This window comes from Octopus bimaculoides, chromosome 11 (assembly GCF_046866305.1).
Source record: "Octopus bimaculoides isolate indiv1 chromosome 11, ASM4686630v1, whole genome shotgun sequence".
Classification (NCBI taxonomy): Eukaryota; Metazoa; Mollusca; class Cephalopoda; order Octopoda; family Octopodidae; genus Octopus; species Octopus bimaculoides.
The window spans coordinates 14,937,871-14,951,075 of record NC_142938.1 but is presented as its reverse complement, the minus strand read 5'-3'; the positions used below and the strand labels follow the sequence as shown (position 1 = coordinate 14,951,075).

Here is a 13,205-nt window from a genome sequence, read left to right as displayed (position 1 = left end):
TAGTTCTAACCATCATTCTCCTTAACCCATTAACATTTAAACTGGTCATACCCAGCCCAAATACTCTACCGATTCTATATTCAAATCAGCCAGAGTCAACCTCTCCTACTTATCCTATATCTTTCTAAAAGTTAACAGTCGCACCATCAAAATCTTGAACCTTTGAGATAAATGCATGAGTAATTCAAAACAATGCGAATAAATATGCATTATATTTGATAAAATAATCAGAATGCTAAAGGCTTTCAATGTCAAAAAATTATTTAATATAAATTGTTTTTAGCGCGTCCTCTATTTTTTTTCTTTTTGAATCTCTATTCAAAATTCTCTCATTTCGTCTCATTACTATTTAGATAGTCTTTCATTGTTTTTATTTCATATTCTACTACTACACACTCGTTAGTCATCCCTTCTCACTTCATTTAATTCAATTTTAAGATTTTTAACCCATTGTGCATTCATTTCCCTTTAAGAGATACCCATTGCTCTCGAATTAAGTTTCATCTTCATCAGCCCCGTGTAATCTAATGTTTTCTGCGTTAGTATATTGATTGGCTTTTGTGTAGAAAGTAGTGCAATTATTTAAACTTTGTAAATGTATTTATGGCCTACTTAATACTTACGAGCATCATTGCTGCTGCCTTGGAAACGTGATTTAGCTTCTAGCCGTGTGTGTGTGTGTGTGTGTGTGGTTTTAGCTTGAATGGTTTCATTTTTGTTCTGATTGCGATAAAATATTTTTGATAGCAAAAAAAAAAAAAAAAAAAAAAAAAAGTACTGGTCATATCAGACTTCATCTATTTGCTGCTGTCCACAATTGGTGCCTTCCGAAGTTTAAATAAATAATTTATATATATATATATATATATATATATATATATATATATATATAAAGCCTTTTACTTGTTGCCATCTAAGGATTTTTTTACCCAATATTCTACACTTATTATTTGTAGCTTGATCAACTTCAAGTTCCTCTGTAATATCTGTGGCCAGCTCTATATCAAACTGTCCAACCCATGCCAGCATGGAGAATGGACGTTAACTGATGATGATGATGATTATTATTATTATTATTATTATGATGATATATATATCCGTTCATCAGTGTTTTTGTTTTTGCAAGTTTCAGATTGTTCAAAGTAAATAATAAAGAAAAAAAATGAATACACTTTATGTTATGATATTTTAAATTTAGAAAGGAAAGCTTGTGAAAATGTCAGTTTGTGTGGTGATGATTCTTTGGTGCTAGTTCTACTTGCTTTCATGTCTATCAACAGAGAAAAGCTCAGGCTCATGTTTTTTTTCCCCTCACCCATATCAATCATAGAAGTTTAAAGTTAAGAGACAGAGCTCTTTCTGTGTGGCCTAGATAAATTTCAGCAACAGGTTCTTAGCGATAGTTTGTTTCTGTCTATACGTATGGTCAGTTGCCTTGTTCTTTTATGACATGTTTGTGTCGATCAAAAGAATCTTTTTACCTTTTTAGCTGTCTTTCTTTCTCTTTCTCTTTCTCTCTCTCTCTCTTTCTCTCTCTCTCTCTCTCTCTTGTTAATCCTAGTGCAGTTAATCTGGTAGAGAGCTGTTGGTTTGCCATTCAAGCTGCCTCATTCTTTATTTTAAATGTTAAATGATATTTGTCTGTACTTCTTCATTCAGTTTAGTTTTCCTTCCACCTGTTGCTGTATTTCGATCCGAATTTTTTTTTCTTCTCAATATCAGGTCCAAAGCCGATCGACGGAAGTTAAAAAAATACAGTGAGGATATACCTTCATGGTTGTCGACAGATTTCAAGAGTAACTTTCGGATGTCGTCTGTGACGTTTTGGAAAGTGTTCAGCTACCTGCGTACGTGTCCTGAAGCAATTGAGATGGCACGAGGGAGCCAACCAGAGACCTTGGAAAAAAGTTTGTTATCTGTTCTATGGTATATGGGTTCCCAAGATACTTTGTCAGAAATCTGTCAACGTTTTTCAATCACTGAAGAGTCTTTTCTTAATCGCCGTAGTAAAATAATGAAAGCTCTTCTTTCTAAGTCAAAAGAGAATCTCATACGATGGCCTGAGAAAGACGCTGATAAGCAGATTATATCACAAGAATTTGAGACTCTGAGTAATTTAAAGAATGTCATTGGTGTTTTGGACACCACACACATTCAGGTGAAAGCTTTAGACAATGATAGGGAGAAGTTTTACAATAAAAACGGGTACTACTCGGTGAAGTTAATTGCTGCCTGCCAGCGGGATATGAGGTTTATATTCTGTTCAACTGGACACGCTGGTCGTCTCCATGACTTTCAAACTCTCATTGATAGCCACCTTCTGGAGCGTGGTGCACACTTGTGCAACTCGCACCATTTGGTTGGTGATGCTGCCTTCCCTCTGTTCGATTGGTTGATCACACCTTACACCTCCGAGTCAAAGACAGACGCTCAACAGTATTACAACAGTTGCCTGATGACTGTCCAGAAAGTCATTACGCGCGCCTTCGGCTTGCTCCATGGACGGTTCCGCAGACTGAAGGTCATTGAGTCCACGAATCTCAGCACCATTGTGGATATAATTCACTTAGCGTGTGTTCTACATAACTTCTGTATTGGCTGTGATGACATTGGTGAAGAGTACATGGTATATGAAGTCGAAGACGAAGGGGATGATTCCCTACCGGTGACCAACTTGCCCCCACTCCCCGACAGCGTCAAGATTAAGAGAGACATTATTTGCCGGAATCTTTCTATAGGAAGACACCGTTAATTATTTGGTGTTGGGCTATGGCAGCATTTTAAAGACATTTGCATATGTGTATGTGTGTGCGTATGTCTGGGTGTGGGTATAATATATATATATGTGTATATAGATGTGTATGTTTAAGTGATTTTTCTGTGTGTATGTTTATTATCTATGTCTATATATTTTAGTTGACTTTTACAGGAGCTGCTTTAGCTAGGAATAATTTCAGACACATCAAATTAGCGGAACAGGTCAAAATGAAGAGTTATAGCTCAATTAAGAACGGAATTAGATTAGACGAGCTCCAGTTTGGTTTTGTGCCAGGGAGAGGTACCACTGATGCCATCTTTCTAGTAAGACAATTACAAGTGAATTATTTAGCTAAAAGTAAGCCACTATATTTGGCATTCATCCACCTGGAGGAGCCTTTGACAGAACCCTTTGTTCTGTGATCTGGTGCTCTCTGAGGAAGCTAGCTTGTGAAAGCCATACATGCCATGTACTGGCATGTATATATTGGGGTACTGTTAGTAAGGTGAGATTTAGCATTGGGTACAGTGATGATATTCAATGAATCTGTAGTAGAAATAGAAAAGGAATTCTAGGTGTAGAAGCAAAATCTGGAATCAAAGGGCCTTAAGATTAACTAGCAAAAACCAAAGTTCTAGTTGCTAGGAAGATAGACAGGACCCTATTCCCTCTCTTGGTAACAAAAGGTCTCTTTCAGAGTCAAAGGAAGATTGTATGATGCTTGTGTGCAGCAGTGGTTGCTCCATGATAGTGAGATGCGGGCCCTGAATGCAGAAGGTATGTGAAGTCCAGAGAGGAATGAAGCTAATATACTCTGTTGGATGTGTAATAATATCAGTGTGCATGTATGACAAAGTGCAAATGTGTTGAGGGGGCAAAAAAAAAAAGGCATTAAAGGAGTTAGGTGTAACATGCAAGAGAGAAAACTGCACTGGGTTGGCTGTGTGATGTGAATGGATGAGGACAGCTATGTAAAGAAGTGCTGATCAGTACTTAAGGGATCAGCACTTAAAATGGATGTAACTTATGGAAGAGGGAGACCCTAAAAGACATTAAGCTAAATAGTGAAGGTTTAGCTCAGGATGTTGAGCTTCATGGAGGAAATGACAAAAGGATGAAGATGATTGGCGATTCTCTGTGCTTGGGAAGACCCTTTCGTCACGTTGAAAGTCAGGTCATAAAAGCATTATGTTAATACCTATACATGCTGGGTCCTGCCCCTACTTGCAATCTTCCTCCATCAAGCATTCTTCACATCTCTTATTCCTTTGGTACTCAGCAGCTGTAACCATTTGAGGGCCACCATTTGCCTCCTTTGCATCTGGAACCACTTGGCTATTAGTATCTGTTCCTTATTCTCATTAACATCCTTCCCCCATGCTATTTTCCACCTTTCCACTGTTCATCCCCTTTCTGTGCCTTTTGTTAACTTTCCCTTTTTCTCTGAGCTACATCTTGGGCCTGCCATACCTCATCTTTAGCACTTTTCGTTTCTTCTATCTTTCTCATGCACCCTCTTGTTACCTGTCACCAATGCCCCTTCCCCACTGTCACCCAGTTCACTGCAGCTACTCTCATGTACATCTGATCACTATCTCTGTCACTGTACGCCTCCCTCTAAACACTCTGTACATCATACCACTACTTTCTGAGGCTATGACAAGTCACCTCCTTCTTGAGCCACTTTTATATCTCTCACCCTATCTCTGTATCATCAATCTTATTCACCCTCATTCATTACTCACTACATTCACCCTTACCTCTGTCTCTATCATCTGTTACTTTTCTCTCACACTCATATGAAATCGCCCACTCTTTCCTTCACCCCTAATCTGTCTGTACTCTTCTTTATATTCATCTTGTACTTTGAAAGTATATTCTGACACCCTGTCATCACCATCTTTATCTTCTTTCCAGTTACTTCCACCCACCTTCATATCATGCAGGGTAGCCATGTGTCTCATCTGTAGCAAGACTTCTGCTTGTCCCTCTATCATACTTTAGTCTTTCAACAGCTGGCATAAAACCACTTCCTTTCTCTCAAATAGACTCCTACTCTGTAGAGTGTGGGTGGGGGCTCTTCTATTCTAGTAAGTTACTTGGTAATTTCCCCAGTGCTGGTGTTGTTGGAAAAAGCACCGAGTACACCCTGTAAAGTGGTTGGCTCTAGAAAGGGCATCTGTCTGTAGGAACCATGCTAAAGCTGATATTGGAGCTCAATGCAGTCTTGAAGCTCGTTAGATTCTGTCAAACTGTCCAACCCATGCTAGCATGGAAAAGGGACGTTAAAATGGTGATGGTGATATAAATATATAAACATAAATATGCACACACACACATACACACCATACATGCAAATATACATATATATTTATGTATATAGATATATAGGGTATCTAGTGTATATATGTATGTGTATGTATAAAATTTGAATACATGACGGTAAACTAATCTGTACAATATTAGTATACTAAAAATAAAGAAAAAAAATAAATGAATAAAATTTGGTAATTAGTTATTTTTCTTTTAATATACTATTTTCTTATAGTATTTTTTCCACTACATTTGTCCATTTTTTTTTTTCATTGTTTTGTTCCTTTGTTGTTTCTATTTGTATGTTCAGTATAATTTAAAGAAAAGAAAAAGAAAGCATTTACATTCTGGGCCCCTTTTAGTGTGCTGTTTAAATCCTGTCTTTGCATATTTTATTTTGCTTTATCAGGTTGGTGCAGAAATAACTATAGTTTTTAACAGTCAGCTTTAACCCTTCAGCATTTAAACTGGCCATATCTGGCTCAAATATTCTAAATGTTTGGTGTTCAAAGTGGCCGGATCCAACCAGCTTTTCACACCTACCCTACAATGTCATTCTAATAATAAACAACATCAGTCAACAAAAGTTCAATGCTTTGAGATAATGCACGATAAATTAAAAACAAGTTTAGTAAAGAGGTATTACATTTGAGAGTAATTTTAGTTCTAAAGGATTAACCCGTTAGTACTTAAACCAGCTGTTTCCGGCCCAAATATTCCACTTGTTTTATGTTCAGACTGGCCATATTCAGCCTCTCACACCTACCCTACAATGTCATTCCAAAAATAAGCAACCACATCATCAGCTACAAGATAATGTATGATTACTTCAAAACAGTGTGAATCAAAAAGCATTAAATTTGACAGAGTACTCATAATATTAAAGGGTTAAAGCAATATATCTAAGTTGAAAATATCTTTTTTTAATAAAAATATAAAAACCATTGAAACTTACACAGTTCTGGAATTAAATGTTTTAAAAGGCAGCTTTGAGCTGTTGCTACTGCTTAAATGTTGATGATTTTTTGCAAGAAGTTATGTAGATGCTTGAAAAAAAGGGATTATCAGTCTGAGAAAATGGTCTAGAGAATAAGCTGGGTGAGGTAGGTTCTTGCAGAATCATCTTTCATCATCGTTTAACGTCCACTTTCCATGCTAGCATGGGTTGGACGATTTGACTGAGGACTGGTGAAACCAGATGGCTACACCAGGCTCCAATCTGATCTGGCAGAGTTTCTACAGCTGGATGCCCTTCCTAACGCCAACCACTCCGAGAGTATAGTGGGTGCTTTTACGTGCCACCGGCACAAAAGGCCAGTCAGGTGGTACTGGCAACGGCCACACTCAAAATGGTGTATTTTACGTGCCACCTGCACAGGAGCCAGTCCAGCGGCACTGGCAACGTCCTTTGTGAAATACATGGTTGCATGTTGTTATGGTGAAAATTGGGTCCTTATGGATTGATCTCCTGCTGGTCGCAAGAGTTGCAGTTTTTGGTGCCTTTTGTCAATTACTTAGCAATACTTTTCTTCTTTGATCACTCTGTCAAGTTTCAAGAGACTGTAATGTATAATACCACTTACTGACCACCAAACTGATTATGACTTTGTTGCAACTTTGATTTGCAAAAGTTCCTTGGGTGCTACATTTCAGTTGAACCCTTCAGTAAAGGGCACTGTCAGTTGTTTTAAAGATTCCATGCTTATCAATGGACCGTTACTTGTCCTGAAAAAGAAGTGCAGAACAGACTTTACAGCAGTGAATTTTTTTTTTTTTGCTTTTAAATCCTTTCTGAACCCTTTAGCATTTAAACTAACCATAACCGTCCTGAATAACCAACCAGATCCAGCTTATCACACCTACCCTTCAATGCCATCCCCAAAAATATACAATCACGTCATCAAAATTTCAAAGCTGTGAGATAATGCATGATAAGTTAAAAAACAATGTGAATGAAAAAGCAATACGTTTGACAAAATAATCTGAATGCTTAACGGTTAATCATATTGGATCTTTTTTAAAAACGGGGGCCACATTTTTCATTAACGAAACACTTTGAAACTTGGAACACTGGTAGAATGTGTCATATAAAACATCTTTTTCTCTTAGTCTTCTTAAAAAAAAAAGAAATCCATAACTTATTCCATGTTAAAGTTGTCGTATTTCTGTAATTTCAACCAATCACTGACGTCCATTCAGCCGATATACATTAAGTGCCGACTACATAAACATACGATTCTGAAACAATTAACCCTAACCCCAGGGTTAGGGTTAGAGTTAGGGTTAAAGCAAATTTAAAATGAAAAAAGCAAATAAAACGAAGTTATGGAGATTAAATACGCTTTACATCGCTTAATCAGCCAAAGGAGTAAATGTAAACAACTGAATACTTGTCAGTGATTGGTTGAAATTGTCGAAATAAGACAATTTTTTACATGAAATAAATTCGAATACAAAAATATTTTTCTGTTCTATAACACAAAATAGATAAGTATACGAAGTTTGAAAGTCTTTCGGTACCAAAAACACTACGTAAAACATTAATGAAAAATGTGGCCCCCGTTTTAAAATAGATCCATCATATTTCTGTCGAAATTCACTGTTTATCTTTCGATGAATTTTAAAATTAAAGGCATACAGTAAAATAGCTTTATTATTAAGCTGACGTTTGGAACAAATTAGTCTTCTTTTACTCTTTTACTTGTTTCAGTCATTTGACTGCGGCCATGCTGGAGCACCGCCTTTAGTCGAGAAGATCGACCCCAGGACTTATTCTTTGTAAGCCTAGTACTTATTCTATCGGCCTCTTTTTGCCGAACCGCTAAGTTACGGGGACGTAAACACACCAACATCGGTCGCCAAGCGATGGTGGGAGGGGGGGACAAACAAAGCCACACAAACACGCATACACACATATATATATATATATATATATATATATATATAAGTCAGTAAATAGTGGGGTTGTGTTAGCCACACGTGGAGAAATTTTTTCATTTTCCTATATATATATATATATATATATATATATATATATACGACGGGCTTCTTTCAGTTTCCGTCTACCAAATCCACTCACAAGGCTTTGGTCGGCCCGACGCTATAGTAGAAGACACTTGCCCATGTTGCCACGCAGTAGGACTGAACCCGGAACCATGTGGTTGGTAAGCAAGCTACTTACCACACAGCCACTCCTACGAAAATAATTTTTTTTTTTTTCCATAATTAAGTTTTAATTATGATCACTTTAAAACAGGACGTCTGTGCAATAGAACCGAAAATGATCTGACAGTTTGGTATCAAAAGGGGTAAACATACATTCGGCTCATGTGACATACATTTTGTCAAGCTTTTTTGACTTCCTAAAATGGTACAAATGTCAAACAACTGTTGAATTGTTGATGTTAGTTCTACAAAATTCTCTGGTTTATTTGTGTGGGCCACTTACTACAAAAATGATCCTCAATTGAATGTTGCCAGTCACTAAAAGCTGTCTATGGCCTGCCTCATTTTTGAGGTACCCTTTCTCCACTACAAAGTTTTAGGTATCAGTGTTGAGCTGCATGTCTTTGACAGTAAACGCTTTGACCAAATGCTTGGTTGATGTTCTGTGCAGTTTTTTCTGTTTTATGTTCTATTTTATTTGAATTCACAAAGCACAATTGCTAGAATTTTCTCCCCCCCCCCCTTCGTCTTGTACTCCTTTAGTTTGTCAGTCTCAAAATTAGCAGTAATAAAAGGTGAAAGCAAAAAATCATTAACATAAGTCAGTAAACTGAAATCTGCACTCCCAAGTGATATTTTTATTATCACGTGAATTGATTAAACCAAATGTCTATTCCATAATAAGAAACCAATTTTGAAAATAACAAAGAAAAAACCCACAATTATTTCTGCACTAACCTTGTAAGCTATTCTTTTAATCAGTCAACAATATTAGAATAATAATAATAATAATGATAATAATAATAATAATAATAATAATAAAAGTACACAGATTGACTTTGTTTATTGCACAATATTTCAGCAGAACACCTGTCTTCCTTAGATTCAAAATAAGATGGGAATAATAAAAACAAAGCATAAAAAACAACAAAAAAAAAACAAAAAAAAACAGTAGCTTATAGATTTATCTAGATCATCCTATGTTTCTTCATCATTCAGCATTCTTTTAACATACACAAGATGCTACACAGTTAAAACAACCATTATCAAGTTTCATTTATTTGTTACTAATTAAAACAGGATTAAAAAAAAATATCCCAGTTATCATCAAGCAAAACTTGACAATTTTATTTTCCGTTTCAAAAGGATTACAGGATAATCTACTTGAATCGGTAAATTTCTACATTGCTGTGTAGCTTTTATTATTCTTGTGAGTTATTTCAAACCTGAGGAAGACAAATGTATTGTTCAATGAACTGTGTAACAGAATTTTTGTCCTTGGATAGCAACTTATTTCCGTTTTGCTTATTTCTAGAAAGTTAGGAAAATGGTTAATATTTCCTTCAAACTTTGCTTTTGTAACATTTATTCAAACCCCAAAGAATCACTCTTCCCACATAGCTATGATACTCATTCCTCCCCCTATTACTCCTGCCTGTGATCAGTGTTGCACATATTGTCAGCAACTAAGGGACATGCACGAGTGGTTAAGGTCAAGTAATTGACAAGCAAATCTGTGGTATTGAGCAGAATATTTGCTGTAATGATATTTCTGCTTCAGCTACTCAGCACTGAATTTGTATGTGTGTGACATAGTGATCTCATATCAAGATTATCAGTGCATGACCTTGTAGGTGGGGCCCAGTTAGAATTTTCTTCAGGTCAAGTAGCCGATCCTGCTCAAAAGGTCCCTGAATAAGAGTTGTTTAAGAATGGTGAACAAAACACCCATGTTTCCAAAGGTGAATTATCCAAACCCCAAAGAATTCCTCTTAACACATAGCTATGATGCTCCCCTACTACTTCTGCTTATGATCAGAGATGCACATATTGTCAGCCACTTAGAGACATGCTCAACTGGTTAAGGTGAAGCAACTACCAAACAAATCTGTAGTATTGAGCAGAATATTTGCTGTAGCCCATCTTCTATACCAAGACAAAAAAACAATGTACATGATAACACTTCCAATGAGTTAAGATCAGAAGCCATGAGAGCCACTGCCTGGTACTGCATCAGGGCATTTATTATTATAATTATTATTATTATTACTACTACTATTGCAGGATTTGAAACTATTTTGGTTGTTTGTTGCAAGAAAAATGAAAAATATAGTTAGATCTCAAACTAGAAGAAAAACTGGAACTGTTGGACCCATTCCCTTCTAGATTTATGCCTACACAAAAAGTAAAATGCTTATTATTAATCCCCACCCCCCCAAAAAAAAAATAATAATGGGCATATATCATTTAACATTTTCATGAGTGGAATGTTTTGTTCATTTGTTTGTGCAATTTTTTTTTTTACAGCTGGATGTCAAAACCCTTCTCAAGATATGCAAATAAAAAATGTTTTTTTTTTAATGGAACCTGTTGGTTTAACTTAGGCTAATTGGAACAAGTAGGGGTTGCTTTCGTCTCTTTCTAGTTAGCATTTTGCCAGAAGAGAGGTTTCTAATTTTAGGCAGAAGGCCCACAATTTTGAGGGAAAGGGTAGCAAGCTGATATCATTGACACCCCACTCCCTGTACTTGACTGGTACTTTATTGATCTGGATGGAATGACAAGCAAAGTTGCTCCCAGTGGGATTTGAATCGGGAATGTAAGGAGCTGGAACAAGTGCTGCCAGGTATTTTGTCTAATACTCTAATGATTCTTCTATTCCACAACCTTAATTAATATATATATATATATATATATATATATATATATATATATAGGCTAGAGTAATTTCAACAGTAGAGAACTCAGTACAAAGGTGTTGGATTCAATCATCACCTAATGATATTAATCTATTTCTGTTTTGTGGATGTTGTGGTAGTAATGGAGAAACAAGTTAGAATAATTCTTGACTTAATCTCGGTGCATTTGTTTATGCATTTACATAAAATGTATTTGCTTTTCCTTTTAAATTTAAATTGTTTAGCAGTGCATGTTTATGCCTATTCTAACAAGATATATGATACAACTCTGCTTCATGAAAGCATACAAAGCTAACCGTTAAAAAATATAAATAGATTGCTAAACATTTTCAGTGAATCCAAAGGAAGATTCCCTACTTAAGACTCTTATCAATGTTTTAATTATGCATTTACATTTTAAACATTTCAATGAAATATAGTTGTTTTCATAACTGAGATATTAATTTTACTATGCAAGACAAAGCTACATATGAAGATAATGCATTTTTCTTCTTCATTATTACCGTTGTTAGTTACATAAATATATAAGCATGGCTGTATGGATACAGTTGTTTTGTACCTTTGTGGTTGTGAGTTCTATCTCACTGTTTGGCACCTTGAGCGAATGTCTTCTCTTTATAGCATTGGGCTGACCAGTGACTTTGTTCAGGAGAATTGTTAGATGGGATTTGCATGAAGTTTCTTGTGTTGGTGTGTCTTTCTTTGCATTGGTGCCATTTGAAAATTAGAGTAAAAGAGGCGATGTTGTTGTAATTTCTCCTGTGAACAAACCATTTGATGGCTTTGTACTTTTCAAGACCGGTGTAAAAAGAGAGACTTTATTTGATAAACAGGTGGGGGTTTGTGATAGGAAGAGCTGTAAAACAATACTCATTCTCCACCATGATCACATTGGGGTGGAGGGCACAAAAAAAGATGATAGATAACATTTTATGTGGGGTTTTTTTTGGTGTGCCCTCCACCCCAATGTGATGGGTTTTGTTTTTACATTCAACTAGTGTTTCATAGTGGAGAGCTATGAAATGCTTTATTATTGGAGAATATCAAGAAACATGTTTTTTTACGAGGTATGTCAACATTCCTATAGATGCATGTTCATACATACATACAAGAGGGTGCTGAAAAATTACTGGTTTTACTGGTACCGTGAAAGGCCTGGTTGGAGGCCCAACCTTCTGAGTCCTTTTGCAGGGCTTAGAAAAACTGAAGGACTGCTACAATAAATGTGTGAATCTGAGGGGACTTCAATAAAATCATAATTAACTGTTCCTCCTGTAATTTTCTTTTACTTACAGTCAGGAACTTTTCAAAGCACCCTCTCATACATACATACATACATGGATGCATGCATGGTGATTGCTGTCTCTGAACTTCCTCGTCGTCAATGACATTTCTGACTCTCCATCTATGACCTCTCAGGTGACTGATGATTCAGTCTCACTGCAGATCTGCATGGACGCAAAAGTTGTGTCATCCACTGAATTGATTGGATCACTTTGTGAAACATGATCCCTGTGAATTGCCATATGTCTTCAGCCCCCCAAATCAACCTGAAATCCCTTTCTTTCACACAGCTACACACGTAGAATTGTCCAGTTTAGGAGAAAGGATGTTGCATACAGAAGGTCTTTCATGAAACTTCAGTTAGTTGACATACATACTCCATAGAAATGGAGTTACAAATAATTTATTTTTCTCAGTTTCACTCACACGGCATTGATCGACCGCCAAGGCTAATGTAGAAGGCCCTTGCCCCCCTTCCCCCTCCTCCTTCACCTCACTCCCCCCTTTGGTGGAGGAGGAGTGAGCCAGGCAAAATTTTTTGCACGGCATTTAGCTTGTCTTTATGTTCTGAGGTCAAATTCTGCTGAGGTCCACTTTGCCTTTCATCCCTTTGGTGGGGTCGATAAAATTAATTATAGGAATACATTAACTCTGGTCAGTTGCTGTGGGGTTTCAATTCAGAATGCCAGGGTGTCCTAAAGAGATTTTTGACTGTTGCAAACTTTTGGTTCTGTAGTGGAATTCCTCTCTGTAGAGAAATTAAAAATATGGTTTGTCTTTATTCCTAGAGTAGTTTTGGAGATCTTCATCATCATCATCATCATCATCATCTTCATCTTGTACTTTACCTGAACAACACTAATATAAAACGATGGGGGTGGGAGTGGGATGAAAACCAGTGTATATAATAGGTGGTGTTGGTGAAGGGGAGGATCCTTCTTCAAATTGTATTGAAATCAATCCATGGTGGATGGATGGTTGGTTGG

General features: G+C 36.5%; 1 protein-coding gene across 3 annotated transcripts in view; it reads left to right on the top strand.

Moving 5' to 3' along the window:
* The window catches only part of LOC106874223 (uncharacterized), a 132,918-nt gene that overhangs the window by 80,970 nt on the left and 38,743 nt on the right, over window positions 1-13,205 (top strand). Inside the window, exon 6 of one of the 3 annotated variants that reach the window (XM_089359510.1) lies at window positions 1,723-5,261. The exons of the other annotated variants lie outside the window; for them this stretch is intronic. Coding sequence (XP_089215636.1) covers window positions 1,723-2,752 — 1,030 coding nt within the window. The 3' untranslated portion in view covers window positions 2,753-5,261. Of the gene's footprint in view, window positions 1-1,722; window positions 5,262-13,205 lie in introns of those variants that run through there. 3 annotated transcript variants of the gene reach the window in all.